The sequence below is a fragment of the Lissotriton helveticus genome, chromosome 1_1 (genome assembly GCF_964261635.1).
Source record: "Lissotriton helveticus chromosome 1_1, aLisHel1.1, whole genome shotgun sequence".
NCBI lineage: Eukaryota > Metazoa > Chordata > Amphibia > Caudata > Salamandridae > Lissotriton > Lissotriton helveticus.
In genome coordinates this window covers 836,096,223-836,116,986 of record NC_136057.1, presented here as the reverse complement: position 1 = coordinate 836,116,986, position 20,764 = coordinate 836,096,223, and the positions used below count along the sequence as shown (strand labels likewise).

General features: G+C 44.2%; 1 protein-coding gene across 1 annotated transcript in view; it reads left to right on the top strand.

Moving 5' to 3' along the window:
• LOC144762956 (tyrosine 3-monooxygenase-like) overlaps positions 1-2,844 on the top strand; it is a 410,220-nt gene extending 407,376 nt beyond the window's left edge. Inside the window, exon 12 of the mRNA XM_078648265.1 lies at positions 2,667-2,844. Coding sequence (XP_078504391.1) covers positions 2,667-2,844 — 178 coding nt within the window. The remainder of the gene's footprint in view (positions 1-2,666) is intronic.
• Positions 2,845-20,764: the final 17,920 nt, after the last annotated feature.

Genomic DNA, 20,764 nt, shown 5'->3' with positions numbered 1-20,764 from the left:
CCCAACGATGCGACAGTCTTGGCGCTTTGATGTGAAGCTTTGACCCGGTACGAGGCGTGGCTTCATGCAGCTGCACAGCAGGCTTGCGTTGGGATCCGTACGGTGATCTCGAACTTCAGAGATTGTTGCACCCAATGTGTCGTGCGGCGAATTCTCAAGCCGCGGCAGGCGCTGCAACGGTTTTCTTTGGTGATGCGTCAGAAAAAAGATTCGGATGTGACACGCTTCTTCAGTGTTGCTTCGATTTTCCAGCTCACAGTGACAGACAGTCTCCAGAGGTCCAAAACCGCCGCAGGCACCGCTTTGCAGGTTGAAATTCACAACATGGAAATTCAGGGGAGCTGGTGGTGAGGTCTTTGTGTCCCTGAGACTTCAGTACAGGAGGCAAGTTCAGTTTCAAGCCCTTGGAGATCTTCCTCAAGATGACAAAGCAAACAGCAAAGTCCTTTTCCCCTTTCCTTGACAGCAAGCAGCCACTGCAGGACAACCCCAGACAGAAAACAGCACAGCGGCAGTATTCCTCCTTAGCTTATAAGGCTCTTCTCCTTGGCAAAGGTTCCTCTTGATTCCCAGGAGTGATCTAAAAGTCTGGGCCCCTCTTTTTATACCCAAAAACCTTTTGTTCCCTGAAGGCAGAAAGCGTCTGTACCCAGCCAAAACCAGTTCTGTGGGGCCCTTTCAAGTGCACAACAACCTACATTGTCAATGTGAACCCTGACTCCAGAAACACCACAGGGGGCGGAGCCATGATTGTGGAAGGCAGGCATAGCCCTATTCAGGTACAGGCGTTACTCCTCCCACTACTCCAAATGTATACCAGGCCTATTCAGCCAAGCCCTTATTCATCAGCCTTCTGGAGCCGCTGCCCCTCTGCAGCCCCTGTCATCCAAAATCCAGACATGCAATACACAAACCTAGCAGAGGCACACTGGATGGTGAGGCAAGCAAATACCTACTTTCCAAAAGTAGTATTTTCAAACACAGAATGTAAAAATCACCCTCACTAAAAGATGCATGTTAACATTCTGAGTTCAGGTATACTAAACTTTATTTTTCTACCTTGTTTCCAGGACCAGTTATGTTTATAAGATGTTATAAACAAACTCCCCATTCTATCCTATGGGAACAGGCAGCCTTGCAATAGTGCAACATGAAATTGGCAGTATTTCACTATCAGGATATGCCACACACATCACAGCATGTCCTACCTTTCACAAACAATGCACTCTGCCCAAAGGGGTACCTTGGTCCTACCTTAGGGGTGACTAATATGTAGAAAAGGGATGGTTTAGGGATTGGCAAGTGTGTGCACTTGCCAAGTCGACATGGCAGTCCTAGACTGCACACAGGCTCGGCAATGGCAGGCCGAGCTACCTTTTACAGGCTGCTTCTGTGGGTGGCACAATCAGTGCTGCAGCCCACTAGCAGCATTTGATTTACAGGCCCTGGGCACACACAATGCACTATACTAGGGTCTGACAAGTTAATCAAATATGCCAATCATGGAATCAGCAATCCATAAATACAATTTACACAGACAGCATATGCACTTTAGCACTGATCAGCAGAGGTAAAGTGCCCAGAGTCATAAAACCAACAACAAACGGTCAGAAACAATACAGGAGGAAGGCAAAAAGTTCTGGGATTACCCTGCAAAAAGGGCCAAGTCCAACATGCACGTTTAGAGGAATAGTCTGCTTTGGATATGCTGGCAGCCTAGGCAGGTTTGTGTGTTTTTGTATGAGGGGAACAAAGCCAGGTTTGGGAGATGCTTGGAAGGGAGGTGGAGTATAATTCTAGATAAGGGGTGACAAATCCTCAGGTATGAGCTTATATGGTGGGAGTGGTGGTAGAATGCCAGATATGCTAGGTGTACACAAGTTGTGGATAATTGTTTGATACAGGATGCCATATTTGTGTGTTTGGGAGTGGGTATTAAGCCAAGTATAGAGATTCTTTGGGGTGGTGCCAGGAGCAGGATACCAGTCATAGGATATGAGTGGGATTTGGCAGGTTGAATAGAATGCAGTTTTTTCCATTGGTTTGTTCACAAACTCCAAGCATTAATTTCCACAGCATCAGGTTCAAAGATGTGCTGCTGGCAGCAGAATAAGACACCTCAAGAGGAACAATAATGTAACTCAATGAATCACTGCAGAGCAACTGATCAGACTTACGTGTGGGAGCTGAAGCAAAGTTTTAGGAAGATTTACCATTATCACAGTAATTCTACTTCCTATTGCCCATACGATGGTGTAAGCTGAGGAAACAGTACATCATGGTGATAGTCTGGCTATGTTTAGAACTTTTAGGGGTAGACCCTGTTTGAAACCAGTGTACATAGGTCCTCAATATGTTATAGGCTAAAGAGCTTCACTTATGGTCTTGGTTCATTTTGATGTCTAAGCGGTAGTAATATATTTCCACATACTGACTGCAGTAGCATTTAACTGCTGGAAACATTGGTAGGCATTAACGATATCTCTGTGGTCACACGTTTTAGGGATGTCCACACCTGTTTCAATGAAATGACTGGCAGGTTGCAAATGGGCCCCCAAACATACATGGGGAAGGGGCACAGGAGTGGTCAGCTTGTCTTTGTTTGGGTTCTGTTCACCAAACCAGTGTCCGCATCTCACTCTCTGCTTTTTTTCACTCTTCCGCAGGGAGTATGCAGTGAGGATAAAAAGGCCTTTTTCGGTTTCTTATGATCCCTACACCTCGAGTATCCAGGTCCTTGATTCACCACGGGCGATCAAAGGGGCTCTTCTTCAAATGAAAGAACACCTAATAAGTCTCTGCGATGCCTTAGGGAGCTATCCTGAATGTAATGGAAACACGTGACTCAAGCCAATGTTATGTTGAATCAGTAGCTCAATGTCAGTAACAATGTCATTGTAGAAACTTATATTCACCAGGGAATGGGGAAGCGTGGAGTTAAGCAAACAATGCTAACGTCACGCTCCGCCATTCTGAAAATGCAGGGATGCAAGAATGAGGCGCAGCCGTGCGCTTCTCCTAGCACTGGTGCTAAATCTTGTTGCCTAGCATCAACACAGACACCCTTGCACAATAGTGCAAGGGTATCTGCGTTGGGATTAATGATTGTTTATGTTCAGGAGGTGCCCCTTCATGCACATATACAATCCAGAATGGCGAATTGTAACTTCCATGTGTGCAGCATTGTAGAGCACACATAGAAGTTGCACATCGTCATTTTTTAAATGATTGTTTATGTGCAGCAAGGTACACCTTCCTGCACATGAACAATCACTCATGGTGATTTGCTGTTTCCATATGTGCTGCATGGTGCAGCACACAGAGAAACAGGAAAAACGCCTTTTCACTATGTTAAGACCAGGTTTTCCCTGGTCTTAATTTTGGTGCAGCCTCCTATTTACGCCACCCTTGTAAAGAGGGGGCAGCGGCAAAATCAATTGGTGTTGCAGCAATTCGCCCACCCCAACACCCATTGCACCCCCTTGCAACGCTAAGTGTAGCAGGAAAGGGGGCCTTATTTACAAAGCAGCGTTAAGCCACGTTAAGTGGCTTAATGCTTGCTTGTAAATAGGGTGAGGGTTTTATCATAAACGTGATGTTCCTTTGGCAATAGGGGTTTGTAAATATGTCCCACTGTTACTCTATGAGGCCTGCCTGTGCTTGCATTTCTGTATAGCGTCATTATGTGATTGGCCTGTATACCCTCTCCATGTCCTGTAGCCTTTGATCTAGTGGCAGGCGACGGTCGGTCTGCTTGGGAGGTCGACCTGGTAGATTTACATGCTTATCTATCACACAATTTACTCAATGATTCAGCTTCAACTGCAATGTTTCACTGTAAACGTATTTAGTTTGTACTTTATGAAGAATATTATCTTGATTCTATTGTTTTCTTTCCTGACAAAATATGTTTCATTTGTCCCTTGATATTTGTGTTAAACTAACCAGTACGGTTTTACAAAATTGTGTAGAACATTGTATTTCAGAGGTGAATTCGAAGTTGAGTAGAGGTAGCCTGAAAACACAATCACAAGAGATCCACTAAAGAATGCTGCTGTTCAGTAACATACTCAGTATCTGTAATTAATTGTGATAGTTTTCTTGGAATAGGCGCATACTCATCAGAACTGTTATGCCATGTAATAGTCTTAGGTTAAAAAATAACAAATGTTGAGATAAGGTTCGAAAATAAAATGTGCAGCTAATTAGTTGATTTGTGGTCTGAGTTTTTATCCTAAAATCTCTTGTGGCCATCATCACTGATGTGTGAAGGGAAGGAGGAAATCCTCACGCATCCCCCCAGCACCTACTTTATGTTCTCATCTTGGAGAAGATGGTGCATGTGATATGTTCTAAATATATATATATGTATATCACCCCCCTTTCTGCCCATGATGCTCTTTTTTCAGTTACACTTTCACAGCGCCAGGATGCCCGTAGGGTTGCAGAGCGCTTTATAAATAATATAAATAAATATAAACATATATATATATATATATATATATATATATATATATATATATATATATATATATATATATATATATATATATATATATATATATATATATTCACTGAAAAAACCATAGGTTATAGACCATATATAGTTAGGAATTAGCATTTACAAAACCTTGAAAATTCACTGAAAAAACCATAGGTTATAGACCATATATAGTTAGGAATTAGCATTTAAAAAACCTTATTTTACTCACACAAAACCATTGAAATTCCATATATAGTTAGTTGCACTAACTATATATCGCGCACCCGCAATCCACTGCTGATGATGTCACATATTACATCATTCATGACATGGTCAGTGACATCACTGATTACATCACTGATGACATCTCAAATGACATCACTGATGACATCATCCAGTGACTGTGTGTTTCTGAAAAGTTTAAATATGTTTTACATATTGAAGAATGAGTAGATGTAGAAGTGTCTGGATGAAGGATTTAGTAGGTGCGTGACTGACTGTATGAGTGAGTGATTAAATGTGTCTCACTGAGTGCATGGGTTAGTGACTAAACTGTCTTAATTTGTGCATCATTATGTCTGTTGTTCTGTAAACTGCTGCATGTGTTGGTCAGTAGCTATATGAGTAACTATATGGGTTATTGATTGATTGCCCAAGTATTTGTATGGGAGACTGAGTGTGTGTGTGGCTGGCTGGGAGGTGTGTGACTCTGTGCAGATCAATGTGTACTTGTATCACTGATTGTATAAGAGAGTAAGTATGTGTTAGTATATGTTTCAAAATGTAAGGTGCTCTATGTTTAACTGTATAGATTAGAAAATGGAAGTGTGATTGATTATTTACAGGACTGACTAGGTGTGTGAGTAACTCCATGGATGAGTGACAGAGTGTGAGAGTCTGTATAGGTGTATGAGTGCATATGATAGTGTTGTAAAGATGAGTGATTGTATGTATGAATGATTGTATGGGTAAATGAGTGAATGTGTGTGTAAACATAGGAATCACTGAGTGCGTATGTAGTAACTAGTATTGGTGTGTCAATGGTTTCAAAAATTATACTCTGTATTTAACACTGGGTGTAACAGAGGTTATATTAAAGTGTGAGGAGATGCATTGTATTGTCACATGAATGATATCATCAGTGATGTGGTCATTGATGTCAAATGAGATGTCATCAGTGATGTCATCAGTGATGTCATTTGAGATGTCATCAGTGATGTCATTTGAGATGTTATCAGTGATGTCATTTGAGATGTCATCAGTGATGTCATCAGTGATGTCATTTGAGATGTCATCAGTGATGTCATCAGTGATGTCACTGACCATGTCATGAATGATGTAATATGTGACATCATCAGCAGTGGATTGCGGGTGCGCGATATATAGTTAGTGCAACTAACTATATATGGAATTTCAATGGTTTTGTGTGAGTAAAATAAGGTTTTTTAAATGCTAATTCCTAACTATATATGGTCTATAACCTATGGTTTTTTCAGTGAATTTTCAAGGTTTTGTAAATGCTAATTCCTAACTATATATGGTCTATAACCTATGGTTTTTTCAGTGAATTTCAATGGTTTTTTAATAGCAAATATCATAAGCTGTCGAATGTCAAGTACGTGGTAAGTGAAAACATTTTCGTGTTTATGCACACTGATCTGCTTTGAATGGTGCCCCCCCCCTCATTTCTATTAGGAGTACTCTCTCTTTGCACATAGTGAAGGGTAGTTAACGCAGGCCTTTGCCCCCGTTGTAATACGTCGTGCCTGCTTCTCTCTCCATTTGATTGATTGTTATCCAAGTATTTACTGTTTTAGAATTGGTTCTCTTTGGTTCATTCTCTATTTACAAACAAACACAGAGTCGCAATACTCTGTTTAGTCTTTGCAGATAATGAAAAATCGTGTAAAAAAAAAAGAAAAGGAATCGAGCAAAATCAGTAGGCCACTAATGGGATCTCTTTTTGACCTCGCTAAAATAGAAACATTAGGAACAACCCCTCATGACAAATACAAAACTAGTGAGATGAACTGAACTCCACACAATGATGGCTGCAAAACAGCTCGGCTCCGCCACCCACCCCACCCAAAATAACGATAAAGAGCGGCTGCCATGATTGGTTGCGGAATGGCCACGACGGAGCTACGAAATGGTGCTGCTCTCATGCTAACCCCAGCTTCAGTCTGAAACATCCAGAAACACTGTAGACTACCAATTCGATCAGTTCCGGTAGCGCCCCAATGTAACCCGGTAGAGAAGAACTAGCCCTCCCCTCTTTGACTGATGGTTCTTGTTGCCTGTCCCTTCTGTTGTCATTTAACAGAACTATTTAGCCTGCTGAAAGGGGTTGTGTTCCGACCGCTGGTTGGCGGAGACATTTTGACTATATTCTGGACCTGCGTTGTCGCGTAATGCGTCATATGACGCGCCGCGTTAGCGCATCCGGAAGTCATCCGGGGCGCGCAGCGCGTAACGTAAGCATAACAAGTCATGTGACTTGTTAATAAAACTTTTCATTGGTTCATTTTACTTTTCTTATTCTAATGATGAAAGGCTTGGTCATATGACCTAAAAATTACGCTTTTTATTACTTCCGAACATTATTTTTTCTTAAATATATGTTATAATGTTCCAGGCTAATGTACTTTCCCGGAAAATTTACAACTGTCCTGCAAGTAAAATATATTCTTTTTTCGAGAAAAAGAGCGTTTCTTCGTCCCATGACGGAGCCGTTGAGCAAAAGAGGGTCGACCTGCTGTCTTAGTCGCCGATACGCCTGAATATGAGATTCTTATCGATCACTTTATGTTGCAGGAGTAGAAAACACAACAGCCCTTGACCATTTATCTTTACTGCGTTCCTTCGTATTATACCTTTTACCCTTCATGTAATTGGTCTGCTTTATTTCACTTGCCTTTTAATGATTCTAAAACAGTGACTATTATTAAAAACTTTACCAATGTATATACTACTACCATGTTTTCTTTTAAAAACCTTTATTGTGAAAATTTCATTATACAAATACGAGCCTATAACCACGTGGGCCGGCCACGGAGCAAACTGTAATCGTATATGATGAGTAGACATTTACACTGTAGAGGAACGTAACGGGCGGGCCATTAGGTTGCAAGAACTAAGGTGTCTAACAGTTACGGAATCGGTGGACGTACATTTTATAATTAAAATACGACAGGGCCAGTTACAATAAAATTATCTAGATATACATTTGCGGGCAAATACCATGGGTGACGTTAATTCGAACTTTCAATAGTACAGTAATCAATAACACATCAGAACTTAATATCAATAGGGATGTCGAAATATTCAATCAATTCTCGTCCCCCCCCCCATGTGCTTCAAAACTGCATACGTATCTCGTGATTTCAAGGTTCTGCAACCAGTACACAACAAGGAGTTACGAGTCCCATTTATTCCGGCGCCATTTTGGGCGAGGACGGGCAGGTCCAGGATATAGTCAAAATGTCTCTACCAACCATCGACTATGATGATGTTCATATGCTATATTTATTAGAGTAACACTCATCTGTCCACATGAAATTAATTTGCCACAATCTAAACATGTCATTTTAATCTTTCCAAAGTTCTTCTAAATATTTGGGACCGTTTCCCTTGCCTCTGATGCTGTCAGTGCCACTTCTTTGATGAATGTACTAGCAGGTCAGGGGTTCTCCTCCAAATCTCTCTTTTATGCAGCACTATAATTAATTGGTGCCACCTCTCCATATGACGATGCATGGTATAGTTACCATAACTATATTTTTTTTCGGTTCCTCTGGAGAGTTCATCGTGGCAGATGAAGCGTGTAACGTACCGGGCATTTACCTTTTTTTGCATGTACAGGAAAGGAAAAAAAAATCGAGCGTCCGAGTTCTAAGGTGTCCCAGGGCCATTTTAGTGGACCAGGCCCAAATCCAAAGAACAGGCCGCCATTTTGAGAGTCCTGTTGCAGCCGCCTGTCGCTGTACCATCAAGAGCAGCCGAAACTCAGCTGAATGGCAACTGAAACGGTAAAGGGGCGCCCCACTACAGCAGACGAGCCTCCACCTAGGAAGGCCCGTTCACGCCGCCTCCCCCCCCCCTTCGGGCACCCCACGCCGTTATTCGGAGCAGTATTGTAGGATAGCCACACCAGTGCGGCAACTTGCTAGACATCACCTCGGTGGTAACCGAATCTCAGCGCCTTGTGGTGTCTTCTATTCAGAAAACATTGTTGTGCTGCCTTCGACCTATTCGCCGCAAGTGCGCACGCAACACAGCTGCATAGCTTGCTAGACACCACCTCGGTGCTAACCGAATCTCAGCGCCTTGTGGTCTCTTCTATTCCAAAAATATTGTTGCGCTGCCTTTGGCCCCATTCGCACATCGGTCCGCTACTGCCGCCATCTCACAGGCCAACGGGGCGCCCCACGCCGACTTTCAGCATTGTAGGATGGCCACACCAGTGCACCTTACTAGACACCACCTCGGTGCCATCCGGATCTTGGCATCTCAGCGCCTTGTGGTGTCTTCTATTCAGAAAATATTGTTGCGCTGCCTTTGGCCCCATTCGCACATCGGTCCGCTACTGACGCCATCTCACAGGCTAATGGAGCGCCCCACGCCGAGTTTCAGCATTGTAGGATGGCCACACCAGTACAGCAACTTGCTAGACATCACCTCGGTGCCATCCGGATCTTGGCATCTCAGCGCCTTGTGGTGTCTTCTAGTCAGAAAATATTGTTGCGCTGCCTTTGGCCCCATTCGCACATCGGTCCGCTACTGACACCATCTCACAGGCCAACAGGGCGCCCCACGCCGACTTTTACCATTGTAGGATGGCCACACCAGTGCCACAACTTGCTAGACACCACCTCGGTGCCATCCGGATCTTGGCATCTCAGCGCCTTGTGGTATCTTCTATTCAGAAAATATTCTTGCTCTACCTTTGCCCCATTCACACATCGGTCCGCTACTGACGCCATCTCACAGGCTAATGGGGCGCCCCACGCCGAGTTTCAGCATTGTAGGATGACCACACCAGTACAGCAATTTGCTAGACATCACCTCGGTGCCATCCGGATCTCGGCGCCCCACTGCAGATGAAGTGCCTCTCAACTATGAAACCACCACGGTGACATCCGGATCTTGGCGCCTTGTGCTGGTTCCGGCCTATTCACACATCGGTCCGCTACTGACGCCATCTCACAGGCTAATGGGGCGCCCCACGCCGAGTTTCAGCATTGTAGGATGACCACACCAGTACAGCAACTTGCTAGACATCACCTCGGTGCCATCCGAATCTTGGCATCTCAACGCCTAGTGGTATCTTCCATACAGAAAATATTGTTGCGCTGCCTTTGGCCCCATTCGCACATCGGTCCGCTACTGACGCCATCTCACAGGCCAACGGGGCGCCCCACGCCGACTTTTACCATTGTAGGATGGCCACACCAGTACCACAACTTGCTAGACACCACCTCGGTGCCATCCGAATCTTGGCATCTCAGCGCCTTGTGGTGTCTTCTAGTCAGAAAATATTGTTGCGCTGCCTTTGGCCCCATTCGCACATCGGTCCGCTACTGACGCCATCTCACAGGCCAACGGGGCGCCCCACGCCGACTTTCAACATTGTAGGATGGCCACACCAGTGCAGCAACTTACTAGACACCACCTCGGTGCCATCCGGATCTTGGCGCGTTGTGCTGCCTTCGGCCTATTCGCACATCGGTCCGCTACTGACGCAAACTCACAGGCCAACGGGGCGCCCCACGCCGACTTTCAGCATTGTAGGATGGCCACACCAGTGCTGCAACTTGCTGGACACCACCTCGGTGCCATCCGGATCTTGGCGCGTTGTGTTGCCTTCGGCCTATTCGCACATCGGTCCGCTACTGACGCCTCCTCACGTGCCAACGTATTTTCTCCGCATTTTATACCCTATGCCGCATAACAGGTCATGTGACTTGTTTATAAAACTTTTCATTGGTTCATTTTACTTTTGGTTTCCTAATGATGGAAGGCTTGATCATATGACCTAAAAACAACACTTTTCATTGGATGAAAACTTTTTTTTTTTCCCAAACGATGAAAGCCCCACCTTGTTTCTGGATGTTTCAGACTGAAGCTGGCGTCAGCATGAGAGCACCACCATCTCGTAGCTCCGTCGTGGTCATTCCGCGAGCAATCATGGCAGCCGCTCCCCACCAGAAGCCTACAGGAGTCGGGGGCCCCCAAAACTTTTGATGAATCCTCAAGGCGGAGGGGACGCTTTCGAGAATGGGGTCCAAGACCTAGCAGACAAGCGTCCGATTTCCAAGGTGTCCCAGGGCCATTTCAGTGGACCAGGCCCAAAAAGGAAACAGCCTGCCGCCATTTTGAGAGTCCTGTGACAGCCGCCTATCGCTGCACCGCAAGAGTGGGCGCAACTCAGCTGAATTGCGGCTTTTGACACAGTGGACCAAAAGCGGACGGAATGGCAACTGAAACGGTAAAGGGGCGTCCCACTACAACAGACGAGACTCCACCTGGAGAGGCCCGTTCACGCCGCCTCCCCCGGGGCGCCCCACGCCGTTATTCGGAGCAGCATTGTAGGATACCAAAACCAGTGCGGCAACTTACTGGACATCACCTTGGTGCCATCGTTCTGCTGCCTTGGAACTATTCGCACAACAGTTTGCTACTGATGACCCACCCCCCGCGACGCCCCACGCCAGAAATCTGGACGTTGTGCTGCGTTGGGACTATTCGCACAGCCGACCGCTACTTCGTTGTTTTTCCCTAAAAATGTTTATATGTTATTACTGTTTTTGTTTTCTTGTATATATTTATAAGTTATTAAAGTTTTATAATCTTACTACTTTGTTGGAGTGCTATATATTTTTAATGTGACACATAATTGTAAAAACTTTGATGTACAAAGAGTCATCCCTGGAATCTTCCGCTTCAGGCTCGGTCCCCTCCCCAATCACAATACAGGATGGTTTTCAGATAATAGGAACGCGTCTGCTGTGACGGATCTCATCGAGTGTGGGCCTTGATCTACTATAACTCCTTTGAAGAGGGGTGATTCTTTACAGCTGGGGCCATAAACTACATCTGCAGGGCTAGCTGATACCCTAGGACCGGCCTGGACAATCGGACACAGAGGAAAAGGAGTGTCAGAGGGTGCGGTAGTGAATAGGGCGAAAGGGAGGTGTCGGGCGGGCACAGGGTGTGATTCTCAGGGAAGAGCAGCGCAGATGGGGGGTGGTTTATTACCCATGCATAAGACAGAGAGCGGGGGTGACCACTGCCTGGGGGAGATGCTTGCGAGGGTGGGGAGCCATGCTAAGGATCGACAGCGTGCTCAGAGTGGGTCTGGTCAAGGCATCTAAAATGACTGCCGTGCACGACAAAAGTGTGGCATTTGAAAAAAGGCAAGATGGCGCAGACAATGTTTTTCAACACTTCCTGATTTCCTTCGAATCGAACGTTAACAGACGTTGGGGCATATTACCAAAGTTAAGCGATATTTATCCCTAACGATGCTTAGCAACGATTTTTTTACCGCTAAGCATCGTCAGAAATTATCGCAGATAAACCTTGCTATTATCAAGGTTTATCGCAAATACGATAAAAAACGACCGCAATGCATTAATATCGCTGAAAACTCAGCGATATTCATGCATTACCGAGCTAATGCTCTTAGCCATGTTATCCACCTCCCATTGGATAACATGGCTAAGAACTGCTCAGGGCAGGTGCTAGCTTTTGGAGATATTCGCGCTTATCGCGAATATTTCCAAAAGTTGATAATAGGAGATAGCGATGTTAGTGACTGTTTCCAGTCGCTAACATCTTGGCATGCCCACTTTGCATGTCATTAGTGATAAATATCACTCACATGCAAAGTGGGGCCCAAGATGGTCGCTATCTCCTACTAGCCGTCGCTAACTGGTGTTAGCAACAGCTAGGTAATACAGATATAATTTTATCTCCGCGAAGCGGAGCGCTGTTACAGATATATATCTTGTTTTTGAACGTTAATTTCTCAAAATCCACTGAAGCACATATATTGAGACCTAGCAAAGGCACATCGAGCTACCAGTCCCTACAATTTTGCCAAGTTTCGTGCAAATCCATTCAGCCGTTCGATTATTATTATTATTTTTTTTTTTGCCCCGCGGGGCCCTTTTAAAACCTCCACATCAAACCTAAGAGGTCAAGGAGGATCTACTATGCCCCCTTATGGTCATTTGCCCCTTCGCTTTGGCCTCCTCTTGTCTCTCGATCCTACCGAGAGACAAGATGGCGGCCGCTACGGACTGTTTGCAATGTTTACAGACGCCGGAGAACCAATCAGCTCCGCAAACCTCCGTTACGCGAAGCGGAGCGCTGTTACAGATATATATCTTTTTTTGAACGTTAATTTCTCAAAATCCACTGGAGCACATATATTGAGACCTAGCAAAGGCACATCGGGCTACCAGTCCCTAATATTTTACCAAGTTTCGTGCAAATCCATTCAGCCGTTCGATTATTATTATTATTTTTTTTTTTTGCCCCGCGGGGCCCTTTTAAAACCTCCACATCAAACCTAGGGGGTCAGCGAGGATCTACTATGCCCCCTTATGGTCATTTGCCCCTTCGCTTTGGCCTCCTCTTGTCTCTCGATCCTACCGAGAGACAAGATGGCGGCCGCTACGGACTGTTTGGAATGTTCACAGACGCCGGAGAACCAATCAGCTTCGCTTCACAAAGCTCCGTACCGCGAAAAGTCTGCGAACCGGAGCGCTGCCCGGTCCGCTGTTACAGATATATATCTTTTTTTGAACGTTAATTTCTCAAAATCCACTGGAGCACATATATTGAGACCTAGCAAAGGCACATCGGGCTACCAGTCCCTACAATTTTGCCAAGTTTCGTGCAAATCCATTCAGCCGTTCGGGCTAAAAGTGAGGCCAACCGCCCTATGGAAAACTCAATGTTAAAAACACGTTTTGGGACCCCCCTTTTTTCTCGGCCCCCCCTTGACGAACCCCCCCCCAAATTTTTAAGGGCTGCTCAGAAACTAAATGTGCCATTTTCCTGAAAATTTCAGCCAATTCCGTCCACAAACTCCAAAGTTATTAGACATAGAATTTTCAAAAATCCCATAGAGAAAAAATCCTAACTATATATACCTACTGGCGACCGCCAGTAGGTAATATATATATATATATATATTCACTGAAAAAACCATAGGTTATAGACCATATATAGTTAGGAATTTGCATTTACAAAACCTTGAAAATTCACTGAAAAAACCATAGGTTAGAGACCATATATAGTTAGCTGGACATTTTATTGACATAAAACCAATGAAATTCCATATATAGTTAGTTGCACTAACTATATATCGCGCACCCGCAATCCACTGCTGATGATGTCACATATTACATCATTCATGACATGGTCAGTGACATCACTGATGACATCTCAAATGACATCACTGATGACATCACTGATGACATCTCAAATGACATCACTGATGACATCATCTAGTGTCTGTGTGTTTTTGTAAAGTTTAAATATGTTTTACATATTGAAGAATGAGTGGATGTATGGAAGACTGAGTGTGTGTGTGGCTGGCTGGGAGGTGTGTGACTCTGTGCATATCAATATGTACTTGTATCAGTGATTGTATAAGAGAGTAAGTATGTGTTAGTATGTGTGTGAAAAGTATGGTGTTCTGTGTTTAACTGTATAGATGAGGAAATCGAAGTGTGATTGATTCTTCACAGGACTGACTAGGTGTATGAGTGCATATGATAGTGTTGTAATAATGAGTGACTGTATGTATGAGTGATTGTATGGGTGAATGAGTGAATGTGTGTGTAGACGTAGGAATCAGTGAGTTCGTATGTAGTAACTGGTATTGGTGTGTCATGATGTCATCAGTGATGTCATTTGAGATGTCATCAGTGATGTCATCAGTGATGTCATTTGAGATGTCATCAGTGATGTCATCAGTGATGTCACTGACCATGTCATGAATGATGTAATATGTGACATCATCAGCAGTGGATTGCGGGTGCGCGATATATAGTTAGTGCAACTAACTATATATGGAATTTCATTGGTTTTATGTCAATAAAATGTCCAGCTAACTATATATGGTCTCTAACCTATGGTTTTTTCAGTGAATTTTCAAGGTTTTGTAAATGCAAATTCCTAACTATATATGGTCTATAACCTATGGTTTTTTCAGTGAATTTCATTGGTTTTTTAAAAGCTAATATCTATAGCTGTAAAATATATTCTTTATTACGTGACGTATCACGTAGCCACGTGAGACGCCTCATGACGCGTCGCATAACCGTGACGTATCGGCTCTGCAGCGCAAACAAAACCCGTAACGTAAGCGTGCCAGAGCACGCTTACAGATATATATATTTTTTTTAACCTTAATTAGACAAAATCCACACGTCCACATATCTTGAGGCCTTGCAAAGGCACATCAAACAAACAGTCCCTACAATTTTGCCAAGTTTGCTGGAAATCTATTCCCTTAATTTTTTTTTTACTGTTTCTCTTGGTTTTCCCCTTGTTACGCTACCTGGTACGCGAACCGGACGCTCCAAAAACACAAGATGGCGGACTCCCGTTACGCTGCCGGTTAGCTGCCCGGTTCGCGTACCGGGAAGCGCCTCTACCGCGAAAAATCGCGGGGGACTTTAATATCCCCCTCATCAATCCTAGGGGGTCAGGAGGGGTTTACCTTGCCCCCTTTCCTTCATTTCCCCCTTCTTTTTTCACCACATCTTGTCTCTCGAACCTACCGAGAGACAAGATGGCGGCCGCTCCGGACTGTTTACAATGTTGACAGCTACGCTGCCGGTTAGCTGCCCGGTTAGCTGCCCGGTTCGCGTACCGGGACACGCCTCTACGGCGTAAAATCGCAAAACATTTTTTATTTTTTGCCCCGCGGGGCACTTTAATATCCCCCTCATCAATCCTAGGGGGTCAGGAGTGGTCTACCTTGCCCCCTTTCCTTCATTATCCCCCTTCGTTTTTCACCACATCTTGTCTCTCGATCGTACCGAGAGACAAGATGGCGGCCGCTCCGGACTGTTTAGAATGTTGACAGACACCGGAGAGCCAATCAGCTTCACTTCGCGAAGTTCCGTTACGCGTCAGGTACGCGAACCGGGGCGCTAACCGGAGCGCTGTCACAGATATATATATTTTTTTAAACGTTAATTTCTCAAAATCCACTGGAGCACATATATTGAGACATAGCAAAGGCACGTCGGGCAAACCATATCTACAATTTTGCCAAGTTTCATGTAAATCTATTCAGCCGTTCGAGCTAAAAGTGAGTCCAACCGCCCTATGGAAAAATGAATGGGAAAAACGCGTTTTGGGACCCCCCTTTTTTCTCGGCCCCCCCTTGACAAAACCCCCCCAAATTTTCAGGGGCTGTTCAGAAACAAAATGTGCCATTTTCCTGAAAATTGCAGCCAATTCCGTCCACAAACGCCAAAGTTATTAGACATAGAATTTTCAGAAATCCCATAGAGAAAAAATCCTAACTATATATACCCACTGGCTATCGCCAGTAGGTAATATACATATATAAACATATATAATCTGCATATCTATATAAATATAAATGCATGCATACATATACATATATGCATACATATGCATGTTATTTACATGAAAGTTTTAAAAACACTAATAAAAGCAAAGCTAAAAAGCCACCTCATTACAAACAGAATGGCTTTAACTTAAACGAGGGCGAGATCTATTGCATTTTCAATGCTTGTTTACTTTGGTTCTATCAAGAAGGCATTCAGATGTGTCACACATTTGCCATAAATTCTGAATGTTAGCACTCTAGTTGCTCATTAGATCACTGTAGTAAAGCTAGTGCTCACCAGGGAAGTCTGCTGCTAATCATGGTTTGCAGCCATTTTCCCGCATTTTTTATCCCGCAGACTTTCAGTCCGCATACCATTATCCCGCAAGGTCATTGACCTCGCATACCATTATCCAGCATTTTTTCAAAATGCATGTGCATTTATCGCGCATGCCTTTACAAAGAATTACGTTTTAAAGGCATGTATGGTAAATGCATTTGCGTTGTGAAAACCACGATGACGAGAGAGGTAAGTGGGTTTGTGTTAATTTTTTCGTGGGTTAGTGATTGTGTAGTGTAGTGTAGTGTTGTGTAGTGTAGTGTTGTGTTAGTGTAGTGTAGAGTTGTGGTGGTTGTTTAGTGTAGGGTCATGCTGGGGGTAGTGTTTTAGGGTTTAGGGTTGTGTTGTAGTGTTTGCGTAGTGTAGGGTCATGCTGGGGGTAGTGTTTTAGGGTTTAGGGTAGTGTTGTAGTGTTTGCGTAGTGTAGGGTCATGCTGGGGGTAGTGTTTTAGGGTTTAGGGTTGTGTTGTAGTGTTTGCGTAGTGTAGGGTCATGCTGGGGCTAGTGTTTTAGGGTTTAGGGTAGTGTTGTAGTGTTTGCGTAGTGTAGGGTCATGCTGGGCGTAGTGTTTTAGGGTTTAGGATAGTGTTGTAGTGTTTGCGTAGTGTAGGGTCATGCTGGGGATTAGTGTTTTAGGGTTTTGGGTAGTGTTGTAGTGTTTGCGTAGTGTAGGGTCATGCTGGGGTGTAGTATTTTAGGGTTTAGGGTAGTTTGCGTAGTGTAGGGTCATGCTGGGGGTAGTGTTTTAGGGTTTTGGGTAGTGTTGTAGTGTTTGCGTAGTGTAGGGTCATGCTGGGGGTAGTGTTTTAGGGTTTTGGGTAGTGTTGTAGTGTTTGCGTAGTGTAGGGTCATGCTGGGGTGTAGTGTTTTAGGGTTTTGGGTAGTGTTGTAGTGTTTGCGTAGTGTAGGGTCATGCTGGGGTGTAGTGTTTTAGGGTTTTGGGTAGTGTTGTAGTGTTTGCGTAGTGTAGGGTCATGCTGGGGGTAGTGTTTTAGGGTTTTGGGTAGTGTTGTAGTGTTTGCGTAGTGTAGGGTCATGCTGGGGGTAGTGTTTTAGGGTTTTGGGTAGTGTTGTAGTGTTTGCGTAGTGTAGGGTCATGCTGGGGGGTAGTGTTTTAGGGTTTTGGGTAGTGTTGTAGTGTTTGCGTAGTGTAGGGTCATGCTGGGGTAGTGTTTTAGGGTTTTGGGTAGTGTTGTAGTGTTTGCGTAGTGTAGGGTCATGCTGGGGGTAGTGTTTTAGGGTTTAGGGTAGTGTTGTAGTGTTTGCGTAGTGTAGGGTCATGCTGGGGGTAGTGTTTTAGGGTTTAGGGTAGTGTTGTAGTGTTTGCGTAGTGTAGGGTCATGCTGGGGGTAGTGTTTTAGTCTTTAGGGTAGTGTTGTAGTGTTTGCGTAGTGTAGGGTCATGCTGGGGGTAGTGTTTTAGGGTTTAGGGTAGTGTTGTAGTGTAGGGTCATGCTGGGGTGTAGTGTTTTAGGGTTTTGGGTAGTGTTGTAGTGTTTGCGTAGTGTAGGGTCATGCTGGGGGTAGTGTTTTAGGGTTTAGGGTTGTGTTGTAGTGTTTGCGTAGTGTAGGGTCATGCTGGGGGTAGTGTTTTAGGGTTTAGGGTTGTGTTGTAGTGTTTGTGTAGTGTAGGGTCATGCTGGGGGTAGTGTTTTAGGGTTTAGGGTAGTGTTGTAGTGTTTGCGTAGTGTAGGGTCATGCTGGGGTGTAGTGTTTTAGGGTTTTGGGTAGTGTTGTAGTGTTTGCGTAGTGTAGGGTCATGCTGGGGGTAGTGTTTTAGGGTTTAGGGTAGTGTTGTAGTGTTTGTGTAGTGTAGGGTCATGCTGGGGGTAGTGTTTTAGGGTTTAGGGTAGTGTTGTACTGTTTGTGTAGTGTAGGGTCATGCTGGGGGTAGTGTTTTAGGGTTTAGGGTAGTTTAGTTGTTTAGTGTATGCTAAAGGCATATTCGTTCTAAAAGTTTTCGTTATTTTAATTTGCGGCCTAATAGTACATGCGGGATTTTTTTTGCGGACTGATGGTATGCGGGATTTCGTCATATATTCGCTAATCATACTTTCTATGGCAAAATGAACCCCCTCATTTTGTTCCTTTTTAAATTAAATGTTTTAAGAGGTACCACTTTATTCCAATCAAGATGGCTTCAGGTGTGCCATACCTTTGTAATAAGTAGGACTGTTAGCACTCTAGTTGTTCTTTAGAACACTCTGGGACATTCTGTCATTGGGCTATAGTTGGGCTACATCTGGCTGATATTTGGGCTACATTTGTTTTTTTTGTCTCTGGTGGCCATCTTTGGGCTACATTGGGCTACATTGGGCTACATTGGGCTACATTTGGGCACCAACATATATATAGCCCAATGTAGCCCAATATATATTTTTCAAAGTTAATTTTCGTAAAAACCACTGGAGCCTATATCTTGAGACATAGCAAAGGCACATCGGGCTACCAGTCCCTACAATTTTGCCAAGTTTGGTGTAAATCCATTCAGCCGTTCAGGCTAAAAGTGAGGCCAACCGCCCTATGGAAAATTGCATGGGAAAAACACGTTTTGGGACCCCCCTTTTTTCTCGGCCCCCCCTTGACGAACCCCCCCCCCCCCAAATTTTCAGGGGCTGCTCAGAAACAAAATGTTCCATTTTCCTGAAAATTTCAGCCAATTCTGTCCTCAAACGCCAAAGTTATTCGACATAGAATTTTCAAAAATCCCATAGGAAAAAAATCCTAACTATATATACCTACTGGCTATCGCCAGTAGGTAATATATATATATATATATTACCTACTGGCGGTCGCCAGTAGGTATATATAGTTAGGATTTTTTCCCTATGGGATTTTTGAAAATTCTATGTCTAATAACTTTGGCGTTTGTGGACGGAATTGGCTGAAATTTTCAGGAAAATGGAACATTTTGTTTCTGAGCAGCCCCTGAAAATTTTGGGGGGGTTCGTCCAGGGGGGGCCGAGAAAAAAGGGGGGTCCCAAAACGTGTTTTTAACATTGAGTTTTCCATAGGGCGGTTAGCCTCACTTTTAGCCCGAACGGCTGAATGGATGTAAATGTAAATGTAAATGTAAATGTAAATGTAGTATACTTGTAAAGCGCACAGCTGCCCCAGCAACGGGGCGTCCCGGCGCTGTATAACTCTGGGGAACCCGTCCTGGCTTTCCCTGTGGGATGGTCCCTTGCTGGGAGTCCCCAAGGTGGAGCCAGGCATCCCCGGAATTGGTGGGGCCGTTGTGGAGATTAGGCAAGCTAATGCCCAGAGTTGCCGAGTGGAACCCCTGATTAGAGTAAGCACCGAAGCGAGAATTATCGAGTCCGCTGACCAAGGTCCACAACCCTGCCGCGTGTGGAATTGAACCCTGGTCCCAGGCTGACTTCTGCTCTCAGGCCTGCCGCCTCTAACCAGTGAGCCACACTACTCCACAGCCACACTACTCCACGATTTGCACGAAACTTGGCAAAATTGTAGGGACTGGTAGCCCGATGTGCCTTTTGTAGGTCTCAATATATGTGCTCCAGTGGATTTTGAGAAATTAACGTTTAAAAAAAGATATATATCTGTAAGCGCGCTCTGGGCAGCGCTCCGGTCCGCGGACCTTAAGCGTACCGGAACTTCGCGTAGCTAAGCTGATTGGCTCTCCGGTGTCTGTCAACATTCTAAACAGTCCGGAGCGGCCGCCATCTTGTCTCTCGGTAGGATTGAGAGACAAAAGGAGGCCAAAACAAAGGGGGAAATAACCATAAGGGGGCATACTAGCTCCTCCCTGACCCCCTAGGTTTGATGTGGAGGCTTTAAAGGGGCCCCGCTAAGCCAAAAAAAAAAATTTTTTTTTTATTTTTTTTCGTGGTTAGCGCCCGGTACGCGAACCGGGAAGCGTTCTGGGGAGCGTATCACAATGAAAAATGAATGATAGACTTTTCAAATGCTGTATGTTAATTGATTGTTGGTTTTGTTGATTATTATTTATTTTTTTTTTTAAAGTTTTTTTTATTGTGTTTCATAATTTATTAAACTTTCTAACATTTCATTGTCAGAAATTTCATAATCATGGAATATAGATTGTAGTCTCTGAGGTTGTAAAATGTCCTCATTTGCAAGGAGGTTATCTACTGCTTGTACACATTGCAGTAGTTCTTGGTCCCAAGATTCATCCATAAATTCAATCTCATTTGGATCAATGATTTCTGTGTTGGACTCTGGAAGGACAATTTCAAATGAAATGTTTTGTTCACTTTCCATTTTTCCTGAAATTTGCATAAAAAAAATATATATTAGTAGAGGTAGGGCACTGTTGGGATTAATTTTAGATAGGCAGTTTTTAACAGAGAATTTAT